The 27,321-nt window shown below is 36.2% G+C and overlaps 1 protein-coding gene across 2 annotated transcripts; it reads left to right on the forward strand.

Annotated features, from left to right (window-relative positions):
• Positions 1 to 1,026: 1,026 nt before the first annotated feature.
• Positions 1,027 to 26,433, forward strand: LOC116860468 (UDP-glucuronosyltransferase 2B31-like). 2 transcript variants are annotated; one of them, XM_032846554.1, is made up of 6 exons: positions 1,027 to 1,779; positions 6,571 to 6,719; positions 8,412 to 8,543; positions 10,858 to 10,945; positions 21,992 to 22,211; positions 25,992 to 26,433. In XM_032846554.1, the coding sequence occupies exons 1-6, from the start codon at positions 1,056 to 1,058 to the stop codon at positions 26,269 to 26,271; spliced, it is 1,593 nt and encodes a 530-aa protein (XP_032702445.1). In that variant the 5' UTR covers positions 1,027 to 1,055; the 3' UTR covers positions 26,272 to 26,433. The 2 variants fall into 2 exon arrangements, with proteins under 2 accessions (XP_032702445.1, XP_032702513.1); XM_032846622.1 differs by lacking the exon at positions 21,992 to 22,211 and having other exon boundaries at positions 25,992 to 26,089.
• The last annotated feature ends 888 nt before the right edge of the window (positions 26,434 to 27,321 follow it).

Consider the following 27,321-nt stretch of genomic DNA (forward strand, 5'->3'; position numbering starts at 1 on the left):
GTGTACTGACAAATGGAATCTACACTTGTGAGAAGAACATAGCAGATAGACTTGCTGAGTCACTATGTTGTAACCTGAAACTAATGTAACATTGTGTGTTAACTATGCTTTTAAAAAAAGTAATAAAAAAGATTTTTAAGAAGCCCTCACCACACACACACACACACACACACACACACACACAAAATCATGAGGTGCTGGATGTGTTAAATAATCCTGTGGTGCAAACATTTCACCGTATATAAGGGAAGCAAGTCAGCATGTTGTACACCTTAAATATGCACAATGTTGTATCAATGATATCTCAATAAACTCAGAAAACAAATTTTTAACATAAAAGATTATGCTAATTAAGGGAGCCAATCACAAAAGACAATATGATGTATAATTTCATTTATATGAAATGCACAGAACAGACAATAAATATGACAAAAAGTAGATAAAATGTTGACTATGGCTGGGAGATGCAGAAAATGCAGTTTCATTAGAGGGTAAATGTTCCCATTTGGGGTGATAAAAGTCCTCTAAAATTGATCATCATGGTGGTTATACAATTCTGTGAATATACTATGAAACACTGAATTGTACACTTAAAATCTGACAATTGTATAGGATATGAATTACATGTCAACCAAATTTTTATGAACAAAATCTCTTGAACCATCATATCCACAACATATAATTCACCTGTATAATAACTTTAATTCTTGTGTCAATGAGACTACAGACAGTGACCTTTCACCACTGTCACTAACATTCTTCCAAAATATATTACAAAAGACAGGTGACTTGCACATGTTAGGTCATTGGCTCTTAGCTAGATGATAGAATTTATAAGCATCAAACGGATATTAAACACATTTGTATACAAATGAAATCATCTGCCTTTACCTTTTTCCATTTGCCATCCAAATAATCTGACTGTTCACATAATCTGTTTACTTTGAAATGTAAGAGTTATACTTTAACTTACTAAGTGATTTCTCCTTGACTATAAATTCAAGCAATGGGACAGGGAAACAGGAATTTGCAAAGAAACATTGCATTCCACCAGGATGTCTACAAAGTGGATTTCCATTCTTCTGCTGCTACAGCTGAGTTGTTACTTCAGCTCTGGGAGTTGTGGAAAGGTGCTGGTGTGGCCCACAGAATATAGCCACTGGATCAATATGAAGACAATCCTCGATGAACTTGTCCAGAGAGGTCACGAAGTGACTGTTCTGACATCTTCAGCTTCAATTCTTGTTGATCCGAGCAAATCATCTGCTATCAAATATGAGATTTTCCCTGCATCCATACTTAAAGATGATTTGAAGGATTTTTTCAGCAAAATGCTCGATATGTGGATATATAACTTGCCAAGAGACACATTTTGGACATATTTTTCACAAATGCAAGAAATGTTTTGGAAATTTTCTGACTGTATTCAAAAGCTCTGTGAGGATGTAGTTTTGAACAGGAAGCTCATGACAAAACTACAAGAATCAAGGTTTGATGTCATTCTTGCAGACACCGTTGGACCCTGTGGTGAGCTGCTGGCTGAGCTACTTAAAATACCTTTAGTGTACAGTCTTCGCTTCTCTCCTGGCTATGCAGCCGAAAAACAAAGTGGAAGACTTCCTTTCCCTCCATCCTATGTGCCTATTATTTTCTCAGAATTAAGTGATCAAATGACATTCATGGAGAGAGTAAAAAATATGATATATGTGCTTTATTTTGACTTTTGGTTCCAAACATTTAATGAGAAGAGTTGGGATCAGTTTTACAGTGAAGTACTAGGTAAGTCATGTTTCTAATTGGTAGCACGAAATCTTAATTCCTAATGCCTACGAAGGTGAGTTTGTATTATGTCAGAGGAATTTGTCTTTGTAAATGAAATGATGAAAGGATAATATAAAATGATCTTCCAATCTCACAAATATTATGTAAAGACTTATATGACAAGACCAGTTCCAACTGTATCATCCATTACTGAGTACATTACACTCCAGGAATTCAATAACCACAAATTAAAGCACTAAGGATTTCTTGAAGCAATTACATATCTATTCATTGTGTGTTTGTAATACTTTAATTTTTTTTTTTTTACTTTTTTCTGGATAAAGTGTTTTAAACTTCCTTTGTTATTTATTAAATACAAGTTGAAAATATTACTTTTGATATGCTTTACTTTTTAGAATAATTTTAATGACAGCATATGGAGTCAAGATTTCCCAGATAACCATTGCCCCCACACGTGCATAAGGTTCCCCATTATCAGCATCCCCCACCAGACTGGTACATTTGTTACAACTGTTGAACCTACATTGACACATTATTATCCATCCAAAGTGTATAATTTATAGTGGAGTTCACTTTTGGTGGTGTATATTCTATAAGTTTTAGCAAATTTATGATGATATGTATACACCACTATTATATCAGAGTAGTTTCACTGCCTTAAATATCCTCTCTGCTGTGCCTATTTCCTACATATCCATTTTACTTTTCCCATTTTTTTAAAAAAAGACATTAGAGGGGTTCCTGGATGGCTCAGTTGTTTAAGCGTCTGCCTTCAGCTCAGGTCATGATCCCAGGGTCCTTGGATTGAGCCCTGAATTGGGCTCTCTCTCAGGAGGGAGCCTGTTCCTCCCTCTTGCTCTGCCTGCCTCTTCCCCTGCTTCTGCTCTCTCTCTCTCTGTCAAATAGATAAAATCTTTTAAAAAAAAAGACATTAGAAAATTTCACTATCTTGATGAAAGCAGAGATGTTAATTGAGGAGTCACATTTTTCTCGTACAACTGTCTATAGAGTATTGAGGATATTATTTCCACTTGTTTCCCTTTTTTAATTTAAAAATAAAAATGTTTTGTCATATTACCTGAAAGATTCCTTCATAGCTGGAAGAAATATTGGCTCTATCCCAGACTCAGGAACCTATAATAAGAAGTTTCTAATGATCACAAATTCTTTCACCAGGGCTTATAAATCATGCTTTAAAGGCCTAAAATCCTGTTGAAGGGTGCACATACACATTAATAGTTCACATTTTTTGAAAACTATGTTACTCCATTAAAGAAAAAATGAGTCAAAATTAATAGTGCACATATCTATTTCCATAGTTGATGAAAATATTCCAGCTGTTATTTGCAAATATTATTTAATACACAGATATTATTATGCTCCTAATGTGAACTAAGGGCAATGATAAGTACAAGGAGTCAAGTCATAGTTTCAAAACTTCAGTTTTCTTGGAAAATCTAGGATCTAGGTAATAACTTGCTAAATTATAGAAATGAGACTGCGTACTCTAAGGAAGGTGATTCCATTGTTTAATTGATTGAGGAGCTCAAATAATTGTTTACATTTGCATCTGTTACTTTTGCAGAATTTCAAAGGAAATAAATGTATGTTTAATTTGATAGTGACTTAGGTTTAATAATTGTTTGTGATTGTGAATGTACTACTGTGATGTTAAAAATGAGACACATTGTCTTTCATATATACATATGAACAACATATATAAGTATGTAAATATATATTTGCATCATTGTACATGTTTGTATCATATATGTGTTCTATTATCAAACAACAAATACTTTTAAACATTTTTCAACAAATTATTCCAAATTCCTTTCAGAAAATACCCTAGTATATTCACAATGCATTACTCTCATTTCCTCTACCTGTTGCTTGTTGTAGGGTTTTTTTACTTATTTATTTATTTACTTTTATTTTTCTACCAAGTTTTAATATTTTTTATTAACGTATAATGTATTATTTGCCAGAGGGTTACAGGTCTGACTTGTCAGTCTTACACACTTCACAGCACTCAACATAGCATATACCCTCCCCAATATCCATAACCCAGCCATCCTATCCCTACCTCTCCACCCACCAGCATCCCTTGGTTTGTTTCATGAGATTAAGAGTCTGTTATGGTTTTTCTCCCTCCTGATTCAATCTTGTTTCATTTTTTCCATCACTACCCCCCCAAACCCCCACCTTTTCTCTCAAATTCCTCATATCAGAGAGGTCACATGATTATTGTCTTTCTCTGATTGACTTATTTTGCTTAGTATACTACCCTCCAGTTCCATACTGTCATTGCAAATGGCAAGATTTTGATTCTTTTGATGGCTGGATAGTATTCCATTGCATATATATATATATACACCACATCTTCTTTATCCATTCAACTCTCTGCAAAAGCTTTTTATCTTGATAAATTCCCAATAGTTCATTTTCCCCCTTGTTTCCCTTGCCTCTGGTGATGTTTCTAGGAAGAAGTTGCTGCAGCTGAGGTCAAAGAGGTTGCTGCCTGTGTTCTTCTCAAGGATTTTGATGGATTCCTTTCTCACATTGAGGTCTTTCATCCATTTGGAGTCTATTTTTGTGTGTGGTGTAAGGAAATGACCCATTTTCATTCTTCTGCATGTGGCTGTCCAATTTTCCCAACACCATTTGTTGAAGAGACTGTCTTTTTTCCATTGGACATTCTTTCTTGCTTTGTTAAAGATTCGTTGACCATAGAGGTGAGGGTCTATTTCTGGGCTCTCTATTTTATTCCGTTGATCTATGTGTCTGTTTTTGTGCCAGTACCATACTGTCTTGATGATGACAGCTTTGAAATAGAGCTTGAAGTCTGGAATTGTTATGCCACCAACTTTGGCTTTCTTTTTCAACATTTCTCTGGCTATTTGAAGACTTTTTTGGTTTCATAAAGTTTTTAGGATTATTTGTTCCATTTCTTTGGGGAAAAATTGATGGTATTTTGATAGGGATTGCATTAAATGTGCAGATTACTTTAGGTATCATAGACATTTTCACAATATTTGTTCTTACAATCCATGAGCATGGGAAGTTTTTCCATTTCATTATGTCTTTCTCAATTTCTTTCATGAGTGCTTTATAGTTTTCTGAGTATAGATTCTTTGCGTCTTTGGTTAAGTTTATTCCTAGGTATCTTATGGTTTTGGGTGCAATTATAAATGGGATCGACTCCTTAATTTCTCTTTCTTCTGTCTTGTTGTTGGTATATAAAAATGCAACTGATTTCTGTGCATTGATTTTATATCCTGACATCAAGTTTTAATTTTCATTTTAATTCTGGTATAGTTAACTGAGTGTTATATTAGTTTCAGGTGTACAATATAGTTATTCAACAATTCTGCACATCACTCTGTGCCCATCCGAAGTGTCCTCCTTAATCCGTCATCACCTATTGAACCCATCCACTTACCCACAATGTCTCTAGTAATACAGTTTGTTCTTTATAGTGAAGAGTCTGTTTCTTTGGTGGCCTCTCTCTCTCTTTTTGTCTTTTGCTTTTTTGTTTGGATTCTTAAATTCTACATATAAGTAAAATCATATGATATTTGTCTTTCTCTAATTGACTTATTTTACTTAGCATAATAGTCTCTAGCTACATCCATGTCATTGCAAATTGTGAGACTTCATTTTTTTAAAAAAATATTTTATTTCTTTATTTGAGAGAGAGAGAGGGATAAAGAGAGAAATAGAATCTGAAGTATACTCCACACTGGGCACAGAGCCCCACTTGGGGCTCCATCCCACGACCACTAGATCAAGACGTGAGCCAAAACCAAGAGTTGGATGCTAAACCAACTGAGCCAGCTGGGTGCCCCAAGCTCTCATTCCTTTTTTTATGGCTGAATAATATTCATTACATAAATATACCACTTCTTCTTTAGTCATTCATCAGCTGATGAACACTTAAGTTGTTTCCATAATTTGGTTATTGTAGATAATGCTGCCATATACATTGACCCCAATGTTTATGTATCCCTTTGAATAAGTATTTTTGTATGCTTTGGGTAAATACCTAGTAGTGCAATTCCTGAATCATAAGGTACTTCCATTTTTAACTTAGAGAAACCTCTACACTTGTTTCTTGTGGCTTTGATTTTAGCCTTTCTGAAAGATGTGAGGTGATATCTCATTGGAGTTTTGATTTGCATTTCCCTGATGATGAACGGTGTTGAGCATCTTTTCATGTGTCTCTTGGCCAAGTGTATGCTTTTTTGGAGAAATGTGTGTTCATGTATTCTATCCTTTTTTTAAATTGGATTATTTGGTTTTGGGGTATTGAGTTGTATAAGTTCCTTATATATTTTGGATACTAACTCTTTCTTTAGGGTTTTCTATAATATCATGCCATCTGTAAATAGTGCAAGTTTTTCTTCTTCCTTACCAATTTGAATGGATTTTCTTTCTTTTTGTTGTCTGATTGCAATAGCCAGAACATATAGTACTATGTTGAAAAAAGTCATAAGAGTGGACATTCTTGTCTTGTTCCTGACTTTGGGGGGAAAGCTCTCAGTTGCTCCTCATTGAATATGATGTTCACTGCGGGTTTTCCATAAAAGGCCTTTATTTTGTCGAGGTGTGTTCCCTCTAAATCAACTTTGTTGAGAGTTTTTATCATGAATAGATGTGTATCCTTGTCAAATGCTTTTTCTGCATATATGGAAATGATCATATGGTTTTTCTCCTTTCTCTTACTAATGTGATGTGGGTTTTTTTTGTTGTTGTTGTTTTTTTGTTTGTTTCTTTGTTTTTTCCCTTCAGGAAGACCCACTACTTTATCTGAGTTAAGGGGGAAGGCTCAAATATGGCTCATTCGAACCTACTGGGATTTTGAATTTCCTCGCCCTCTCCTACCTAATTTTGAGTTTGTTGGAGGACTCCACTGTAAACCTGCCAAACCCCTGCCTAAGGTAACTGATTCCTGTCTCTTTTATTTGCTCTGAGGCATTTAACCAGTATTCTACTTAGAAATACCATTCCTCAACAATGTTTGTGTGTCCCAACAATATTTGCAGTCAAATCCAATGTTCACTTGCTGTCACTCCAACATTTACATAATTCCTCATTTGAGTTCCAAGGCTTGACATCTTAGAGCATTTATGGGTTTGCTTAGCCTATGAGGACACATGTTTTCTGCCACACATGAAGGCTGGATAAAATCTCAGTAAAGATCATTGGGGGAGGGACGCCTGGGTGGCTCAGTCAGTTAAGCAACTTACTAAGTTAAGTCAGTAAGTTAAGTCAGTTAAGCTGCTCAGTTCAGGATCCCAGGGTCCTGGGATAGAGCCCAAAGGCTCCTTGCTCAGGGGGGAGCCTGCTCCTCCCTCTGCCTCTGCCTGCCACTCTGCCTGATTGTGCTCTGTCCTTCTGACAAACAAATAAATAAAATCTTAAAAAAGATCATTGGGGAAACATGGTTCTCAACATAATGAGCATAGAAAAAACTACATTTTGTATAAAATAAGGACCACAAATTCTGCATATTTAATAAGGACCAAATTATTTCTACCACTTATACATGAAAAATATTCATAGCATAAAATTGCAAAATAATTCTGTTAGTATATAAGATGATACTTTATGAAAAAAAGCAATAAGGTAATATGTTTTAAGTTGCTATTGTACCTTTAAGACATAAGAAAAACAAGCATCCCTTACTAAATGATTTTATGGTCTCTTCAACATCTTGTTGTCTACCTTTTTATTAGTAATAAGATGAAACTAAGATCTTATTTGAGGGTTAACCTAATACCAATTTTGATTGCAAAATGTTTAAGTGTGTATGGTAACTTTCTCAAAGTCTAAATCCTGAGGTAAAACTGGTAAAAGTTCTATTCAGTCTAAAACAAGTGTCCATGGACAGATAAATCCATAAATATAATGTATTTACAAATAATGGAATATTAGTCATAAAACAGAAGAAATGCCTAACACATACTCTAAAGTGGAAAAGCTTCAGGATATTACAGAAAGTGAAAGGCGGCAATTACAAAAAGCAGATAAGGTATGATTCCACTGACACGTGAGGTATGCAGATTAGTCAGATTCATAGAAATACAAAGTATAATGATGGTTGCTAAAGATGGTGAAGGAGAGAATGGGGAAATGTTATATAATGGGAACAGAATTTCAGTTCAGCAAGATGAGAAAGTTCTGGTGATTGATTACCGGGCAGTGTAAATATACACATTATTGACTGCATGCCCGGGAATAGTTAAAATGGTAATTTTTTTGTGTATTTCACCACAATTTAAAGATAAAAACAGGCATTATTCTAAATCTCCTGATACTATTTGGTATCTCTCCTTAGCTGCTTGAAGATTTTTTTTTTTTTTTTGAGATTTATTTATTTGAGAGAGAGTTGGGAGATAGGGGAGGGGAGTCGAGAGAGAGAGAGAGAGAGAGAAGACCTTGCAAATTCTCCACTGAGTGTAGAGACAGCCTCAGGGCTCAATCGCCCAACCCTAAGATAATGACCTGAGGTAAAATTAAGAGTCAGATATTTAAGTGACTGAGCCACCTAGGCACCCCTGTAGAAATTTGTTTAATAGTGTTTGCTATGGTGTTCTCCTTTTGTAATGGAACAAATTTTTTCTTCACAGGAAATGGAAGAGTTTGTCCAGAGCTCTGGAGAAAATGGTATTGTGGTGTTTACACTAGGGTCTATGGTCACTAATGTGCCAGAGGAAAAAGCCAATGTGATTGCGTCAGCCCTTGCACAGATTCCACAAAAGGTTAGATAAAGTAACTTAATGCTATACAACTACTTAATGAGTCTGTTAAACTGTGTAAAGAGTTTGTTTACCCTTTCCTTCATGACATGGAAACCATGATGATAGCTCTAATTTATCTCAGATATGAGTAAAATACACATGGCAAATGGTAAAATAGTACAGAAGGTGTTTTGACAATAACTTTGGCATTAACATTGAGATCAGAAAGAAATATATTTAGGAGGAATATATTTAGGAGATACAGTGTAACATTTGCTATTATAATGTATCGTGGGCAGATACAGAAATCACCAACTTCTGTCCTGTCATTCACTTCTTCTCCTTACAGGATTTCCAAGGGCAATGAATAACACATAGATGTTCTCTGAAAGGAGTTAAATTTCAACAGTTATGTTAAGCAGGAACTGATAAAAGTCTGAAAAGCTTCATGCAGTTTATGCTTGCTGGATAATCCAGGTTTCTTTTCCTTCCACTAGCTTTTTGAGGAAAACCAACTCAGTATGCTCTTCAGAGAAAGGATGCCCAGGGCAACCAAGCTATGTTTTGGCAATTGTCCAGCCTAAGTGATTCAGGGAAAAAGAAAAACTAACACGACTGGTGGAGTGGACCCAGTTAAGAATAAAAGAGTAAAATAAATGAAAAGGGAGGAGATGAGTCCACCCCTCTAGGTGACCCTGTGCTTAGTAATAGTAGTTCCAAAAGGACTTTAACTTGCCAGAATAGTAACTTCACCTGATTGAGGAAGGAAATGGAAATATATTAAGGAGTCAACCAGAAACAAGCCTAGGAAGGGAAAGTTTCAGATGCCTCTTTCTATGTAAAATATAGTAGTAAATTATTTTCTGATATCAGAAAACACCTGGAGTATTTGGGTATTTGTGAACTACTTTTTGGTTTACTGATATAGTTTCTCTTTATGCTAAAGTTTACTTAATATCTAAAGTTACTTGAACATTTGCATATGTTAACCAATGTAAACCATCATCCAGATTATGCAGATTGCTGGGGAATTCTGAAATCAATCTATTTTGGTACTGGGAATGGAAATTGCTTGGGTATAGAACTCATATTAATCCATGCTATCAATGTTTTGTAGTGCATCATTGAAGTGTTAACAATCGATTAAATAAAATGTAGCATCATCACAGCTTTGGATGTTTTTCAACAGCTGCACTTTTATTTCTGAAGTTCCAATAGGCTCTTTTTTTTTTTTTTTGAAGATTTTATTTATTTATTTGACAGAGAGAGAGATCACAAGTAGGCAGAGAGGCAGGCAGAGAGAGAGGGGGAAGCAGGCTCCATGCTGAACAGAAAGCCAGATGCAGGGCTCCATCCTAGGACTCTGGGATCATGACCCAAGCCAAAGGCAGAGGCTTTAACCCACTGAGCCACCCAGGTGCACCGCCAACAGGCTCTTCTTTGTAACATTTAAAGAATTTCCGAACCAAGAAATAGTAATAATAATCTGGATTCATGTAAAAATTTACCTTTTTCTTGGAGGTAGTGCCTAATAATTAGTAATGTAAAAGAAATTATAGGTACTAAGAGAAGTTATTTATATTAATAAATTACTGGAAAGCAGAAATATTTATTTCTCACAAACAACAGATTGCATACTTAGCTCTTTTGTATATCAAAACATGTAAAACTCTAATAAAATAACATATGGAACAAGTAGATATACATGAACTCCCTCCTGCAACACTTTAAAAGAAATAAATAGGTAATATTACATTGGAAGATGATAGCAGTTATAATAGATAAAACAAAACAAATGTGTAGGACTTAGTAATTTCCAATTTGTTCACACTAGAATTATAATAACTGTCTAAAAAGTTCTTAAATATGTTTGTCACTATTAATCTCATTTGTCTAATCTCTATGTGTGAAACATCATGATTACATTCATACTTGATTGAATATAAAAGTAAGTAAAAAATGTGGGTATTTTATTATACCAGCATTTTGGTAGTCTCATTTTTAATATATTTGTCCTGTTATTTTTCAGTCAGTGAAAGCGGTCTAACTAGATTATCTCTTAATTTCTTTAAAATTTTAATATGCTGCGGCAACTGGGTGGCTCAGTGGGTTAAAGTCTCTGCTTTAGGCTTAGGTCATGATCCCAGCGCCCTGTGATAAAGCACCACATCGGGCTCTCTGCTCAGCAGGGAGCCTGCTTCCCCCCCACCTGCCTGCCTCTCTGTCTACTTGTGAGCTCTCTCTGTCAAATAAATAAATAAAATCTATTAAAAAAATTCTAATATGCTATAACTTCAAAGTTTCTACTTATGAAATAAGGGATTTTCTTTAACAGGTTCTATGGAGATTTGCTGGCAAGAAACCAGACAAGTTAGGGCCAAATACTCGGCTGTATGAGTGGATCCCCCAGAATGACCTTCTTGGTAAGAATCTGGAAAACCTTGAATTAAAAGTAATGCTAAAAAAAATGATAAGAGTTCCCAAGAAGCAAATTGATTGAACATTCATTATTGAAAAATTCAAAAACAAAACTTAGCTTCTTTACATTTATTTTGCCTTGCTAGGAGGGAAAATGATCGATACGGGATGTTATTATACACAGTCACGTTCCTTATGACTAGAATCAAAGTACTTTATTTCATGTATGATTACTTCTCAAGGGTAATTTTCTAATTTTTAATTTAAATGCAAATAGCCAACATAGAGTGCATCATTAGTTTCAGTTGTACTGTTCAGTAATTTATCAATTGCATGTAACACCCAGTGCTCACCCATTAAGTGCCCTCCCTAATGTCCATCACCCAATTACACTATCCCTCATCCACCTCCCATCCAGCAACCCTTGGTTTGCTCCCTATAGGGGCAAACTATAGCAAACTTAGGTTTGTCTCCCTGTATGATTTCTTTCCATTCTGTTTTCCCTCCTTCCCCTATATTCCTCTGTGCTCTTTCTTATATTCCACATATGGGTGAAAGGATAAAATTATTGTCTTTCTCTGATTGATTTATTTCATTCATCATAATACCCTCCAGTTCCATCCCTGTCAATGTAAATGGTAAGTATTCAACCTTTCTGATGGCTAATATTCCATTGCATAAATATACCATATTATCTTTATCCATTCATCTGTCCGTGGATATCTAAGCTCTTTCTACAGGTTGGCTATTGTGGACATTGCTGCTATAAACACTGGGGTTTATAGCAGTGCTCCTTCAGGTCAATACATTTGTATCTTTGAGGTAAATACCTAGAAATGCAATTGCTGGGTCATAAGGTAGCTTTGTTTTTAACATCTTGAGGAACCTCCATAATATTTTCCAGAGTGACTGCACCAGCTTGCATTCCCACCAGCGTAAGAGGGTTCCCCTTTCTCCACATCCTCACCAACATTTGCTGTCTCCTGTCTTGTTAATTTTAGCCATTCTGATTGGTGTAAGGTGGTATCTCACTGTGGTTTTGATTTGTATTTCCCTGATGCCAAGGGATGTTAAGCTTTTTTTAATGTGCTTGTTGGCCATTTTTATGTCTTCTTTGCAGAAATGTCTGTTCATGTCTTCTGCCCATTTCTTGAGTGGATTATTTGTTTTTTTGGGAGTTGATGTTGGTAAGTTCTTTATAGACCTTGGATATCAACCCTTTATCTAATATGTCATTTGCAAATATCTTCTCCCATTCTGTAGGTTGCCTTTTAATTTTATTGACTGTTTCCTCTGCTGTGCAGAAACCTTTTATCTTGATGAAGTCCCAACAGTTCATTTTTGCTTTGTTTCCCTTGCCTTTGGAGACATGTCTAGCAAGAAGGTGCTGTGGCTGAGGTTGAAGAGGTTGCTACCTGTGTTCTCTAGAATTGGGTGGATTCCTGTGTCACAGTTAGGTCTTTCAACCATTTTGAATTTATCTTTGTGCATGGTATAGGAAATAGCCCAATTTCATTCTTCTACATGTGGCTGTCCAATTTTCCTAACACAATTGATTGAAGAGACTGTCCTTTCTTCATTGGATATTCTTTCCTGCTTTGTGAAAGATTAATGGGCCATAAAGTTGATGGTTCATTTTTGGGTTCTTTTCCATTGATCTTCTTCTTTTCCATTGATCAAAGTATCTGTTTTTGTGCCAATACCACACTGTCTTGATGATTACAGTTTTGTAAATAGAGCTTGATGTCCAGAATTGTGATGCCACCAACTTTGGTTTTCTTTTTCAATATTCCTGTTTTCTACATTCCTTTCAACATTCCTCTCTCAACATTTCTTTTTAAAAATTTGGGGTCTTTTCTGGAACCATACAAATTTTAGGATTATCTGTACCAGCTCTTTGAAAAATTTTGATGGTATTTTGATTGGGATTGCACTGAATGTGTAGATTGTTCTGGGTACCATAGACTTTTTAACGATATTTATTCTTCCAATCCATAAGCATGGAATATTTTTTCATTTCTTAGTGTCCTCCTCAAATTCCTTCACAAGTCTTCTGTAATTTTTAGAGTACAGATCCTTTACCTCTTTGGTTAGGTTTATTCCAATGTATCTTATGGTTTTGGGTGCAATTTTAAATAGGATAGACTCCTCAATTTCTCTTTCTTCTCTCTCATTGTTAGTGTATAGAAATGCAACTTATCTCTGTGCATTGATTTTATTTCCTACCATGTGGCTGAATTCCTGTATCAGTTCTAGCAATTTGGGGGTAGAGTGTTTGGGGTCTTCCACATAAGGTATCATGTCGTCAGCAAAGAGTGAGAGTCTGACTTCTTCTTTGCCAATTTGAATGCATTTTATTTCCTTTTGTTGTCTGACTGCTGAGACTATGACTTCCAGTACTATGTTGAACAAAAATGATGGGAGTGGGCATCCCTGTCATATTCCTGACCTTAGAGGAAAAGCTCTGTGTTCCCCCCATTGAGAATGATATTCGCTGGGCTTTTCATAGATGGCTTTTATGATATTGAGATAGGTTTCCTCTCTGCCAACACTGTGGAGAGTTTCAATCAAGAAACATACTGTGTTTTGTCAAATGTTTTTCTGCATCAATAGAGAAGGACATATATGGTCCTTGCCCTTTCTTTTATTAATGTGATGTATTACATTGATTGGTTTGTGAGTGCAAAACCCAGGAGTTTTGCACTCTTCAAGCCCAGGAATAAATCTCATATCATTGTGGTGAATAATCCTTTTAATGCACTGTTGGATTTTATTGGCTACTATCTTGGTGAGAAATTTTGCATCCATGTTCATCAGGAGTATTGCTCTCTAATTCTCCTTTTTGGTGGGGACTTTGGTTTGGAGATCAAGGTAATCCTGGCCTCATAAAATGAGTTCAGAAGTTTTCCTTCCATTTATATTTTTTGAAACAGCTTCAGAAGAATAGGTATTATTCTTCTTTAAATGTTTTGTAGAATTTCCATGGGAAGCCATCGGCTCTCGTCTCTTGTTGGTTGGGAGATTTCTTCTCACTTACTTCAGTTTCCTTCCTGGTTATCAGTGTGTTCACATTTTCTATTTCTTCTTGTTTCAGTTTTAGTAGGTTATACGTTTCCAGAAACGCAGCCATTTCTTCCAGATTGCCTAATTTGTTGGCATATAGTTGCTCATAATATGTACTTAAAATTATTTGTATTTCCTTGGTGTTGAGCATGATCTCTCCTCTTTCATTCATGATTTTATTAATTTGTGTCCTTTCTCCTTCTTTTTAATAATGTGGCTGGGGATTTATTGATGTAATTAACTCCTGAAAGAACAAGCTTCTAGTTTCATTGATCTGCTCTACTCTTTTGGTTTCTAGTTCATTGATTTGTGCCCTACTCATTATTCTTTTTTCTTCTGCTTGGTGTAAGCTTTATTTGCTGTTCTTCCTCTAGCTTCTTTAGTTTTAAAGTTAGCTTGTGTATTTGAGACTTTTCTATTTTTTTGAAAAAGGCTTGCATTGCTATGTACTTCCCTCTTAGGACCGACTTTGCTGCATCCTAAAGGTTTTGAAGGGTTGTGTTTTCATTCTCATTGGTTTCCATGCAACTTTATAATTCTTTAATATCCTGGTCAATCATTCATTCTTTAGTAGAATGCTCTTTTACCTTCAAATGTTTGAGTTCCTTCCAAACATCCTCTTGTAATTGAGTTCAATTTCAAAGCATCATGCCCTGAAAATATGCTGGGGATAATCCCAATCATTTGATATGGGTTGAAAAACAATTTGTGACATCGTATGTGATTTATTCTGGAGAATGTTCCATGTGCACTTGAGAAGAATGTGTATCCTGTTGCTTTAGATGGAATGCTCTGTATATATCTGTGAAGTCCATCTCATCCACTGTGTCATCCAAAGCCCTTGTTTCCTTGTTGATCTTCACTTAGATGTCCATTACAGTGAGTGGAATATTGAAATTCCCTATTATTCAGTTACTATCAAGGTGTTACTTTAATTTGATTATTAATATATTTATATAAATCACTGCTCCCAAGTTAGAAGCATACATATTTATAATTGTTAGATCTTCTTGTTGGAAAGACCCTTTAATTATGATATAGTGTTTCTCCTCATCCCTTTCTACAGACTTTGGTTTAAAATCTGATTTTTCTGATGTGAGTATTGCCACCCCAGCTTTCTTTTGATGCCCATTAGCATGAAAAATGGTTTTCCACACCCTCACTTTCAATCTGGAGGTGTCTTTGAGTCTAAAATGTGTCTCTTGCAGACAGCATATCAATGCATCTTGCTTTTTTTATGTAATCTGATACCCTGTGTCTTTCAGTTAGTCCATTTAGCCCATTTACATTCAGAGTAACTATTGAAAGATATGAGTTTAGTGCAATTGTACTAACTGTAAAGTCACTGATTCTGTAGGTTGTCTCTGTTCCTTTCTGGTCTATGTTACTTTTGGACACTTTCTTCACTTAAAGGATCTCCTTTAATATTACTTTTAGAGCTGGTTTAGTGATCAGAAATTCTTTGAGTTTCTGTTTGTCCTGGAAGCCTTTGCTCTCTCCTATTTTGAATGAGAGCCTTGCTGGATAAAGTATTCTTGGTTTCCTATTTTTCTTATTTAGCACTCTAAATATATCATGCCAGTCTTTTCTGGCTTGCCAAGTCTCTTGGGTAGGTCTGCTGCAAGTCTAATGTCTCTACCTTTGTAGGTTATGGACCTCTTGTCCCAAGCTGCTTTCAGGATTTTCTTTTTGTCTCTGAGATTTGCAAGGTGCATTGTTATGTGTCAAGGTGTTGACTTATTTTTATTGATTTCCAGGGGGGTTGTCTGTGTCTCCTGGACTTGAATGCTTGTTTCCTTCCCCAGATTAGGGAAATTCTCAGCCATGATTTGCTCAAATATGCCTCATGGACCTCTCTTCCTCTGGGGCCCCAAAAACTCTAATATTATTTTGTTTATAGGATCACTGATATATCAAATCCCCCCCTTACCCTCTGGCTCCATTAGTTGTTTTTCTTGCTTTTCTCTGGCTTCCTTCCTTCCTTTCCATCATCTTGTCTTCTATGTCACTGACTCTCTCTTCTGCTTCATTTACCTTAGCTGTAAGAGCATCCATTTTAGATAACATCTCAGTTAAAGTATTCTTAATTTAAGCCTGATTAGATTTTATTTCTTCAAGAAGAGATTCTCTAGTGTGTTTTATGCTTTTTTCAAGACCACTTAGTAACTTTATAATCATTATCCTGATTTCCAGCTTTGGCATTTTACTTATATCCATTTTGATTATATCTGTGGCAGAGAGTATGACCTATGGTTCTTTCTTTTGTTGTGATTTCCTACTTCTAATCATTTTACCCAGAGAAAAATAGAAGAATGAGACAATAAGATAAAAATATCAACCACGAATCAAATGAAACACACTAGACAAATCCAAACAGGTCAGAAACTAAAACGAAAAAAAAAAAAAAGGGGGAGTGGGGAGACAGATTATAATCTCCCAGGTGGACAAAACATGGTGATCCACTTGGTTTTGGGTGTATTTTGGTCTGTTACAAGACACTAAATCCCAAAACTGTAAAGAAAGCAAAACTCATATAAACAAAAATAAAATTGCAACAGTGAAAGGAAGCTAAAAATGAAGAATAAGTCTATAAAATGTAAATTTAAAAATGAAAGTTAAAAAATACTTAAAAGCAAAGAACTGAAAAATTAGAAATCAGTTGTGGTGCCTGGGTGGCTCAGCCACTTAAGCTATTGCCTTTGGCTCAGCTCGTCTCCTCCAGGTTTTGAGAGCGAGCCCTGCATCTGGTTCCCTCCTCAGCATGGAAACTACTTCTCTCTCTCTTCCCCTCTGCGATTCCCCCCTGCTCATTCTCTCTCCCACACACATATAAACAATATGTTTTAAAAAAATAAAATAAACCAGTTGAAAAGGAAAAAAAGAATAAAAGAACAAGAGATTTTAAACTGAAAGTTAAATGACTCTTGAGAAAAAACTGAATTCTATATACTATTTTCTCCCAGTGCTGGAGTTTTATAGTCCTCCGTGCTCCAAAAACTGGGTGTTCCCTGTTGTTTCTGCTGGCCTTCTAGGAGAAGGGCCAACTGCACTGATTCTCAGGTGTCTTTGCCTGGGCAGATTCTCACAACACCTTGCCAGAGGCTGGGCTCAGTGTAAGCTTTCTGATTGCTCTATGTGGCTTTTGTTCACTGAAGACCCTCTGTACCTCTTTGGAGGATGAAAATAAAAGTGGCTGCATGCCAGTCTCCAGCCCTGGAGCTGAAAGATCACAGCCCCTTCTCTTCAGCAAATCTTCAGGGATAAGCAGGATTCTTTACCTCTTTGGTTAGGTTTATTCTAATGTATCTTATGGTTTTGGGTGCAATTTAAATAGGATAGACTCCTCAATTTCTCTTTTTTCTGTCTCATTGTTAGTTGATAGAAATGCAACTGGTCTCTGTGCATTGATTTTATTTTCTGCCATGTGGCTGAATTCCTGTATCAGTTCTAGCAATTTGGGAGTAAAGTGTTTGGGGTTTTCCACATGAGGTATCATGTCATCAGCAAAGAGTGAGAGTCTGACTTCTTTGCTATATTGAATGCATTTTATTTCTTTTTGTTGTCTGACTGCTGAGGCTAGGACTTCCAGTTCTATGTTGAACAAAAATGGTGAGAGTGGGCATCCCTGTAATATTCCTGACCTTAGAGGAAAAGCTCTGTGTTCCCCCCATTGAGAATGATATTCACTGTGGGCTTTTCATAGATGGCTTTTATGACATTGAGATAGTTTCCCTCTATGCCTACACTGTGGAGAGTTTTAATCAAGGAACATACTATGTTTTGTCAAATGTTTTTCTGCATCAATAGAAAAGGACATATATGTTTCTTGCCCTTTCTTTTATTAATGTGATGTATTACATTGATTGGTTTGTGAGTGCAGAACCACCCTTGCAGCCCAGGAATAAATCCCACTTCGTTGTGGTGAATAATCCTCTTAATGCACTGTTGGATCTTACTGGCTACTATCTTGGTGAGAAATTTTGCATCCATGTTCATCAGGGGTTATTGCTCTGTAATTCTTCTTGGTGGGGCCTTTGGTTTGGAGATCAAGGTAATGCTGGCCTCATAAAATGAGTTCAGAAGTTTTCCTTCCATTTCTATTTTTTGAAACAGCTTCAGAAGAATAGGTATTATTTCTTCTTTAAGTGTTTGGTAGAATTCCCGTGGGAAGCCATCGGCTATCGTCTCTATTTGGTTGGGAGATTTTTTCTTACTACTTCAAATTTCTTCCTCGTTATCAGTGTGTTCACATTTTTTATTTCTTCTTGTTTCAGTTTTAGTACTTTATACATTTCCAGAAATGCAGCCATTTCTTCCAGATTGCCTAATTCGTTGACGTATAGTTGCTCATAACATTTAAGTAAAATTATTTGTATTTCCTTAGTGTTGAGCATGATCTCTCCTCTTTCATTCATGATTTTATTAATTTGGGTCCTTTCTCTTTTCTTTTTGATAAGATGGCTAGAGATTTATTGATGTAATTAGCTCTTTGAAAGAACAAGCTTCTAGTTTCAGTGATCTGCTCTACACTTTTGGATTCTATTACATTGATTTGTGCCCTAATCATTATTTTTTCTTCTGCTTGGTGTAAGTTTTTTTTTGCTGTTCTTACTCCAGCTCCTTTAGTTTAAAGTTAGGTTGTGTATTTGAGACCTTTCTAATTTTTTTGAAAAAGGCTTGCATTGCTATGTACTTCCTTCTTAGGACAGCCTCTGCTGCATCCTAAAGGTTTTGAAGAATTGTATTTTCATTTTCATTGGTTTCCATGAAGCTTTTAAAATCTTTAATTTCCTGCTTGAACCATTCATTCTTTAGGAGGATGCTCTTTTACCTTCAAATGTTTGAGTTCCTTCCAAACATCCTCTTGGAATTGAGTTCAATTTCAAAGCATCATGCTCTGAATATATGCTGGGGATAATCCCAATCTTTTGTTATGGGTTGAAAAACAATTTGTGATCCAGTATGTGATCTATTCTGGAGAATGTTCCATGTGCACTTGAGAAGAATGTGTATCCTGTTGCTTTAGATGGAATGTTCTGAATATATCCGTGAAGTCCATCTCATCCACTGTGTCGTCCATTGCGCTGTTTCCTTGTTGATCTTCACTTAGATGTCCATTATAAATAGTGGGATATTGAAATTCCCTATTATTGTATATTATCAATGTGTTACTTTAATTTGTTTATTAATATATTTATATAAATCACTGCTCCCAAGTTAGAAGCATACATATTTATAATTGTTAGATCTTCTTATTGGAAAGACCCTTTAATTATGATATAATGTCTCTCTTCATCCCTTCCTACAGACTTTGGTTTAAAATCTGATTTTTCTGACATGAGGATTGCCAACCCAGCTTTCTTTTGATGCCCATTAGCATGAAAATTGTTTTCCAACCCCTCACTTTCAATCCTGAGGTGTCTTGGAGTCTAAAATATGTCTCTTACAGAAAGCATATTGATGCCTCTTGCCTTTTTTATGTAATCTGATATCATGTGTCTTTCAGTTAGTCCATTTAGCCCATTTCATTCAGAGTAACTATTGAAAGATATGAGTTTTGTGCTATTGTATTCCTGTAAAGTCACTGATTCTATAGATTGTCTCTGTTCTTTTCTGGTCTATGTTACTTTTGGACTCTCTCTTCACTTAAAGAATCTCCTTTAATATTACTTCCAGAGCTGGTTTAATGATCAGAAATTCTTTGAATTTCTGTTTTTCCTGGAAGTCTTTTCTCTCTCCTATTTTGAATGATAGCCTTGTCGGATAAAGTATTCTTGGCTTCGTATTTGTCTTCTTTAGCACTCTAAATATATCATGCCAGCCATTTCTGGCTTGCCAGGTCTCTGTGGATAGGTCTGCTGTGAGTCTAATGTCTCTACCTTTTTAGGTTATGACCTCTTGTCCCAAGCTGCTTTCAGGATTTTCTTTTTGTCTCTGAGATTTGCAAGTTTCATTGTTATGTGTCAAGGTGTTGACCTACTTTTGTTGATTTTCAGGGGGGTTCTCTGTGCCTCCTGGATTCAAATGCCTGCTTCCTTCCCTAGATTAGGGAAATTCTCAGCTATAATTTGCTCAAATATGCCTCATGGACCTCTCTTTCTTTTCCTCTGGGACCCCAAAAACTCTAATATTATTTTGCTTCATAGGATCACTGATTTATCAAATATCCCCCACGCTCTGAGTCCATTAGTTGTTTTTCTTGCTTTTCTCTGGCTTCCTTCCTTCCTTTCCATCATCTTGTCTTCTATGTCACTGACTCTCTCTTCTGCCTCATTTACCTTAGCTGTAAGAGCATCCATTTCAGATAGCATCTCAGTTAAAATATTTTTAATTTGTCTGATTAGATTTTATTTCTGCACTAAGAGATTTTCTAGTATGTTTTATGCTTTCTTAAAGCCCACTTAGTAAGTTTATAATCATTATCCTGAATTCCAGCTCTGGCATTTTAATTATATCCATTTTGATTATATCTGTGGCAGAGAGTATCACCTATGGTTCTTTCTTTTGTTGTGATTTCCACCTTCTAGGCATTTTACCCAAAGAAGAATTAGACAACAAAATAAAAAATATCAACCACGAATCAAATGCAACACACACTATACAAAACCAAAGGGGTCAGTCTTTCACTGAAGACCCTCTGTGCCTCTTTGGAGGATGAAAATAAAAACGGCTGCATGCTGGTCTCCAGCCCTGGAACTCAAAGATCACAGCCCCTTCTCTTCAGCAAATCTTCAGGGATAAGCACGTTTCAGTTCTGTGTGTGCCAAACTGCAGACCCGTGTGGTGTGCACTCATGCTGATCCTCCTAGGGGAAGGTGGAGGGTCACCACATTTCCGCCCTTTGGAGGTCCCCCACACAGAGAATGGTCACCCGATCATGGTGCAGTTTGCAGCTTATGGCAAATTGAGCTGAGAGCCCCCTCTCTGTCTCACTGAACATAACTGGTTTCTCTGCTCTAATGGATTGGGAATTCTGCAGCCCAGGCACCCCTGTTCTTTCTGTGACCCCAAGGATCTTGAGACCACACTGTCCCACCTAGGATTCTGCCCCACTTTGCCACCTGAACACCTTTCAGGCAGGGACATCTCTCCCTGGAACAGACTTCTAAAGAGTCTGAATTTGCCCTTCAGGGCTAAATCACTTTCTGGTAGCCAGCTTATGAATGCTCCCTCCCCCTACCATTTATCTTCCGAATATACCCTCAGATTCATTTTTCTGCACCTCCCACCTTGCAAAAAGTGCCCACTTTTCTATTTGTAGAATTTCAGCAATTCTTTTCTTACATCTCAAGTTGAATTCATAGGTGGTCAGAATGGTGTGATAGTTATCTGGCTAAATTCAGGGACAAGATGAAATGAGGTCCCTTACTCTTCCACCATCTTGCCTCTCCCAATACATTTTTAATAACTAAATGGATCATTACTTTGGCTTCTAATTCTCCCACTTTATTCCATCTTTTCTCATTCTGCATGGCTATTCAGTGCTAATGAAAAATTATTCCCAGTGACTCTACACTTTCTCCAGGAAAACACCATAATCTTTTTCATGAAGTCCTAACATATTTCATGATAAAGTGCAGTCTTTCTTTCCCCTGACTGGAACCACCACTATCATACTTCCTGTTGCCTTGACACTCTACATGTTAAACTCAGTGACTTTACTGTTTAAAAGAATATGTTCTAATATATGCCACCTCCTTTTCTTTTTTCTTTTCTTTTCTTTCTTTTTTTTCCCACATGCTATTCTTTATCCAGAATTTTCCCTTTCAATCTGTCTGTTCAGCCATCTTGTAACCATTTTTCAAGTTACAACTACCACACCAATTTTCATTTACTTCTCCAGCAGAATTTTGCTCTTCCTGCTCTGGGATGTAAAAGACATTTTAATGCTATTTCATATGTATTGTACTATGTGCCTTATGTTGCTAAACTCTCTTTTTTTCCTAAGAATTATAATTACTAATGTGCTGAGATTCATCCAATCCTAGGTCATCCAAAAACCAAAGCCTTTGTAACTCATGGTGGAACCAATGGCATCTATGAGGCAATCCACCATGGGATTCCAATGGTGGGCATTCCCTTGTTTGCGGATCAACATGATAACCTTGCTCACATGAAGGCCAAGGGAGCAGCTGTCAGTGTGGATTTCCACACACTGTCTAGTACAGATTTGCTCAATGCATTGAGGATGGTCATTAATAACCCTTCGTGAGTAATATAATTTTTTTTCATTAATAGTATTTAGAGATAGGTTCTTCTATCAATGATGACTATGCATTTCATCCTATATTTAAGAAGCTAATTTTGAAATTTTAATATGTATAACTGATCTTAAACCTACCTTTATTCTCAACCAGACATTTATTGCAAAGTTGCTTTTTAACCCCATTGATTTAATGGGCTGCAACAATTTTCTATATGAGCAAATGCAAAAGTTATATATGGAATTGTAAGGACACATGTTAAAAAATATGATAGAATTCCTAGAATGAAATAATGAAGAATTTACAGTTATGTAAAATAACTTTTAATTCAGCACCCAAAATTCCAAAACTATTTTGCCCAAGAATTAATTTTGATTTTTATTTTAATATATTTTATAATATGTGATTTATGTACCATAATAGTTAAAGTACAAAAATCAAACATATGTAGTATTTTATGGCCTTTTGCACCAGACTTCTTTCACTTGGCATGTTTTCGAGTTTCACTTATTTGGTACTTTTGCCTTGCTGAATAATATTCTATGCTATGGGTATATTACAATCTATGTATTCATTCATCAGTTCATGAACATTTTGGTTATTTCCACATTTAGGAATTATAAATATTACTACATATGGTATTGTGTGAACAAAATTTGTCACTTCTTTTGGAAATGAAAGGAAATTTTTGGAAATTCTAGGAGTAGAATTGCTGGTCATATGTTAACTCTGTGAAGAACTGCCAAATTGATATTCAAACGAGACACACCATTTTACATTTCCACCAGCTGAGTAGGGGAGATCCAAGTTCTCTACATCATTACCAACACATGTTATCATCTGTTTTTTTTTTTAAGATTGATTTATGTATTTATTTGACAGACAGAGATCACAAGTAGGCAGAGAAGCAGGCAGAGAGAGAGGGGGAAGCAGGTTCCCTGCTGAGCAGAGAGCCCGATGCGGGGCTCGATCCCAGGACCCGAGACCACAACCTGAGCTGAAGGCAGAGGCTTAACCCACTGAGCTACCCAGGTGCCTCTATCATCTGTTTCATTACAGACATCCCAGTGGGTGTGAAGTGGTCTCTCCTGTGCTCTTGATTAGCATTTCCCTTAGAGTCCAAGTTATTAAGCATCTTTTCATATGCCAGTTGCCATCCATGTGTCCTCTTTAGAGAAATGTCTATTCCAATTCTTTGATAATTTTTAAATTTGATTTTTTGTCTAACCCTATTAAAGAATTTGTTATGTGTTATGAATATAACACGTTAACAGATATATGATTTGATAATGTTTTCTTCCATTCTGGTTGACTTGATTTTTCACTTTCTTGATGGTGTCCTTTGAAGAGAAAACTTTTTAAAGATAATAAGACAAAGAAATTTTCTATATTGCACAGGAAAAGAATGTGTGGGAATTTGTAGTGCCTAACACAGTAACCCCGAATTCAGTATTTTTTACTACTATCAGTAATAATTTTATATTAGGAGGGTATCATCTAAAGAAATACCAAAAAATGTATTATCAAGAAGATAATGGTAGAACAATGAATTAATAAAGTACTTTAAATAGATAAGAAAAAAAATATATGGCAGGTTGGAGAAATGGAACAAAAAATAGAATAAGAAAATAGGTAAAAGTATAAATATGCCAGCACTTAGATTAAATTTAAGCAGATTATATAAGTTAAAGACAAAGATTGTCAGAATGCATTTGAAAAACTACATACTGTTTAAAAGACATGTTCAAACAGAAATGTAGAAGAGGATTTTAAGTACAAAGGTAGAAAATGATCTATTTTAGCAGTAACGATTTAGAAAGATGTTGTGCCTACGCGACTATCAGACATGGTACTCCAGAATCACTAACAAAAATAAAGATACATATTTCATAATGATACATAGACTGATCTGTCAAAACAACACAAATTAGTACCTGGTGACACCTACTATGAAAATATCAAAAGGCAGCAGACATAGACAAAAGAACAAACAAATACACAACTCTACAGTCATAATACTGAGTTTTCAAACATCTTTCTCGATAACATAGGAAAAGAAGACAAAAAAAGAAAGAAAGAAAAAAGGAAGAAAAGAAGGATGGATGGGCGGAGAAGATAATGGAATGACTAAATTCCTAAATGATTTCAAGGACTCAATTTGAAATATAATCTATCCGACATACATATATAATATATAACACAACAGAGAATACATATATTTCAAGAATGGAATAGATATTGGAATTAACCATATGCTGGGCTATACACCCAGAGTAAGTTTGGAAAATATAAATCAACAGTATACTGTCCAGCCTTACTGGAATTCATGTAGAAATTGTCAAAAAGAAAGATAATGGAAACATCTCTAAATTTTGGAAATTAAGCAATATACTCCTGCATAATTCAGTCAGTAAAGAAGTTACAACCCTAAATAACCTTCTTCTCAGCAATTCCACTTTCACATTATATACAAACACAACTGTATAAACATGCAAATCTAAAGAAATACACAAGACTTTTATGACAGCATTAGTAATAACGACTAAAAAATTGTTAACACAAATGTCCATTGATCGTTAAATGAAGAAATACTCTGTGGTATTGCCAAACAATGGAATACTATACAGTAATAGAATTAATCGACAACTGTTAGACAAGAGACAAAGGAAATGAGTACTATATTATTATTCTGATACATAAATAATAAAACCTAATTTATGATGACCAAAGGGGTCAGGGAAGATGGGATCCTTCTGGGTAGCGTGTGATACTCTATATCAATATCTTAGTAGTAGGTGTATTATTACATCCACTTTACAGTTATATTCTAGCTAATTTTGAATTTATGAGCTATTCAGTTAAGACGATGTGCATTTTCTTATGTTATATATTTAAATGTTATTATGGAAAATATGTTTTAAATTCTAGGTTTCAAAGAGGAGCACACACACACACACACGCACACACACACAACCCAAATGTCTAAGGGTGCTTTGATAGTGTGGCCCAGAAAAGCCTGAGATGGAACACAGAGCTGGGTCATCTATCAAGATGTAGAAGCAGCTTTGGAGTGTTGCAGGGAGAAGTGTCCAGCAGAGAGACAGAGGGGACAGAAAGTGCAAAGGTGCTTAAGTGAGGACATGTTTGGCAACTTCAGTGAACTCCTAGCAGGCCTTTATACCTGCAACAGAGTGTACATGGGACAAAGTGACAGAAGGAGAGGTTGCCAGGGGACTGCATCTGTAAGATCCGATAGTCCAAAATCCATACCTGGATTTTATTCTAAAGGTAATGAGAAGCCAGATGGAAATTTTGAGCAGGGATGTGCCATGATCTGACATCAGTTCCCAAAATCGGACTGTCTACATGATGGAAAATAAAGAGTAGAGGGTAGACGAGTAGAGACAGGGACCAGTGAGGTGGCATTTTACTTACCATGACACAATTCCCTTTGCTCCTTCATGAGGTCATTCTGTAAGTGCATTCCCACCCTCTAATTTACAGCTGTTACAAGGGCCCATAGCATTTTCTCTGTTAGAAAAGATCAAACTATCCTCACTGCACTTCCATTTTCACTTCTTAGAATAGCTGGTGATGGGAAAATTCCAATTTAAATGCCAAATCTCCAGTGTGGATGCAAATAAAAAAACACACTGCTTCTGTAACTGTATGACATATATTTTGAAGCATTTGTATGGCACTTTTCAAAAACCTTTCATGGGAATTATGCGATTAGGCAAATGCGCTTCCTTTCAATGTCGGTATCTTTATGTTTCTGCTTTAGATACAAAGAGAATGCTATGAGATTATCAAGAATTCACCATGATCAGCCTATAAAGCCCTTGGATCGAGCAGTCTTCTGGATAGAGTTTGTCATGCGCCACCAAGGAGCCAAACACCTCAGGCCAGCCTCCCATGACCTCACCTGGTTTCAGTACCACTCTTTGGATGTGATTGGGTTCCTGCTGGCCTGTGTGGCAGCTGCTGTATTTGTCACCACACAGTGTTGTCTGTTTTGTTACCGGAAGTTTGTGAAAACAGGGAAGAAGGAAAAAAAGGAGTAGTTACATCGGGGGCCTCAAGCTGGTATGCCTCATAAATGGGACTCATCCAGTTTATTCCAGCAAGAAGCTGTGATAGAAGGTTTCTTCCTCCTGTGACAAAATGACTTTTCACCACTTAGCTTCTCAGATCAAAATCTCTTTTCAAGGGATTTACAGCCTATTTTAGAGTTAGAAATCGTGGGGCACCTGGGTGGCTCAGTGGGTTAAAGCCTCTGACTGCAGCTCAGGTCATGATCCCAGGGTCCTGGGATCGAGCCCCGCATTGGGCTCTCTGCTCAACAGGGAGCCTGCTTCCTCCTCTCTCTCTCCTCTTGCCTCTTTGCCTACTTGTGATCTCTGTCTGTCAAATAAATAAATAAAAACTTATAAAAAAAGAGTTAGAAATGTCATGCCAAAAGGAAAACTGGGAAAAAATAAATAAAATAAAAATAAAAATGTATGGGTACTTATTGAAACTTATTATACTAAATCAAAAGTCATCTTCCTCCAAAAATTATTGATCTTAACTGTGTTTCACACATTGGGTATGGGCACAAGAACATTATGAAAGCTAATCACAATATCTCTATTATTGTGCAAATACTCAGAATACGTTAACTTAATTTGGGGCCAGAATTTTCTAGTTTTGTCCTTTGCGAGAGTAACGACAGGTAGTTAAATTTGTGTAAAATGATTTACTCGTCCATTTTGTTTTGGGAGACCACTAATTCTCCAGAGTAAGATCCAGCCTAAGCTAAGGAGCCTTAGCCTCCTTACCTAAGAACAGGGCAAGTTCCTGGGTTTCATCCAGCTTGTCACTTTCCACCAGAACATATGTAAATTTAGAAATCTACCAGCTACCCCGTTTCCTATTATAAAACTGAGCTGCTCAACTGATTAAGCTTCTGACTCTCGGTTTCAGCAAAGGTCATGATCTGAGGGCGGTGAGATCAAGAGATCAAGTCCCAGAGTTGGACTCTGGGCTCAGCAAGTAGTCTGCTGAAAGTTATCTCCCTCAGCTTCTCACTCCCCCTGCTCTGGGGCACTCTCTCTCCAAAATAAAAAAATCTT

The sequence above is a fragment of the Lontra canadensis genome, unplaced genomic scaffold, assembly GCF_010015895.1.
Source record: "Lontra canadensis isolate GAN:19392208 unplaced genomic scaffold, GSC_riverotter_1.0 scaffold1, whole genome shotgun sequence".
NCBI lineage: Eukaryota > Metazoa > Chordata > Mammalia > Carnivora > Mustelidae > Lontra > Lontra canadensis.

What these genes read in the sequence shown, in the direction of transcription:
- LOC116860468 (XM_032846554.1), top strand. Translation starts at nt 1,056, where the DNA reads ATGTCTACAAAGTGGATTTCCATTCTTCTGCTGCTACAGCTGAGTTGT. An exon ending in TTGCACAGATTCCACAAAAG is followed by an intron (nt 8,544 to 10,857) that starts GTTAGATAAAGT and finishes TTTCTTTAACAG; the next exon opens with GTTCTATGGAGATTTGCTGG. An exon ending in ATGGTCATTAATAACCCTTC is followed by an intron (nt 22,212 to 25,991) that starts GTGAGTAATATA and finishes TTTCTGCTTTAG; the next exon opens with ATACAAAGAGAATGCTATGA.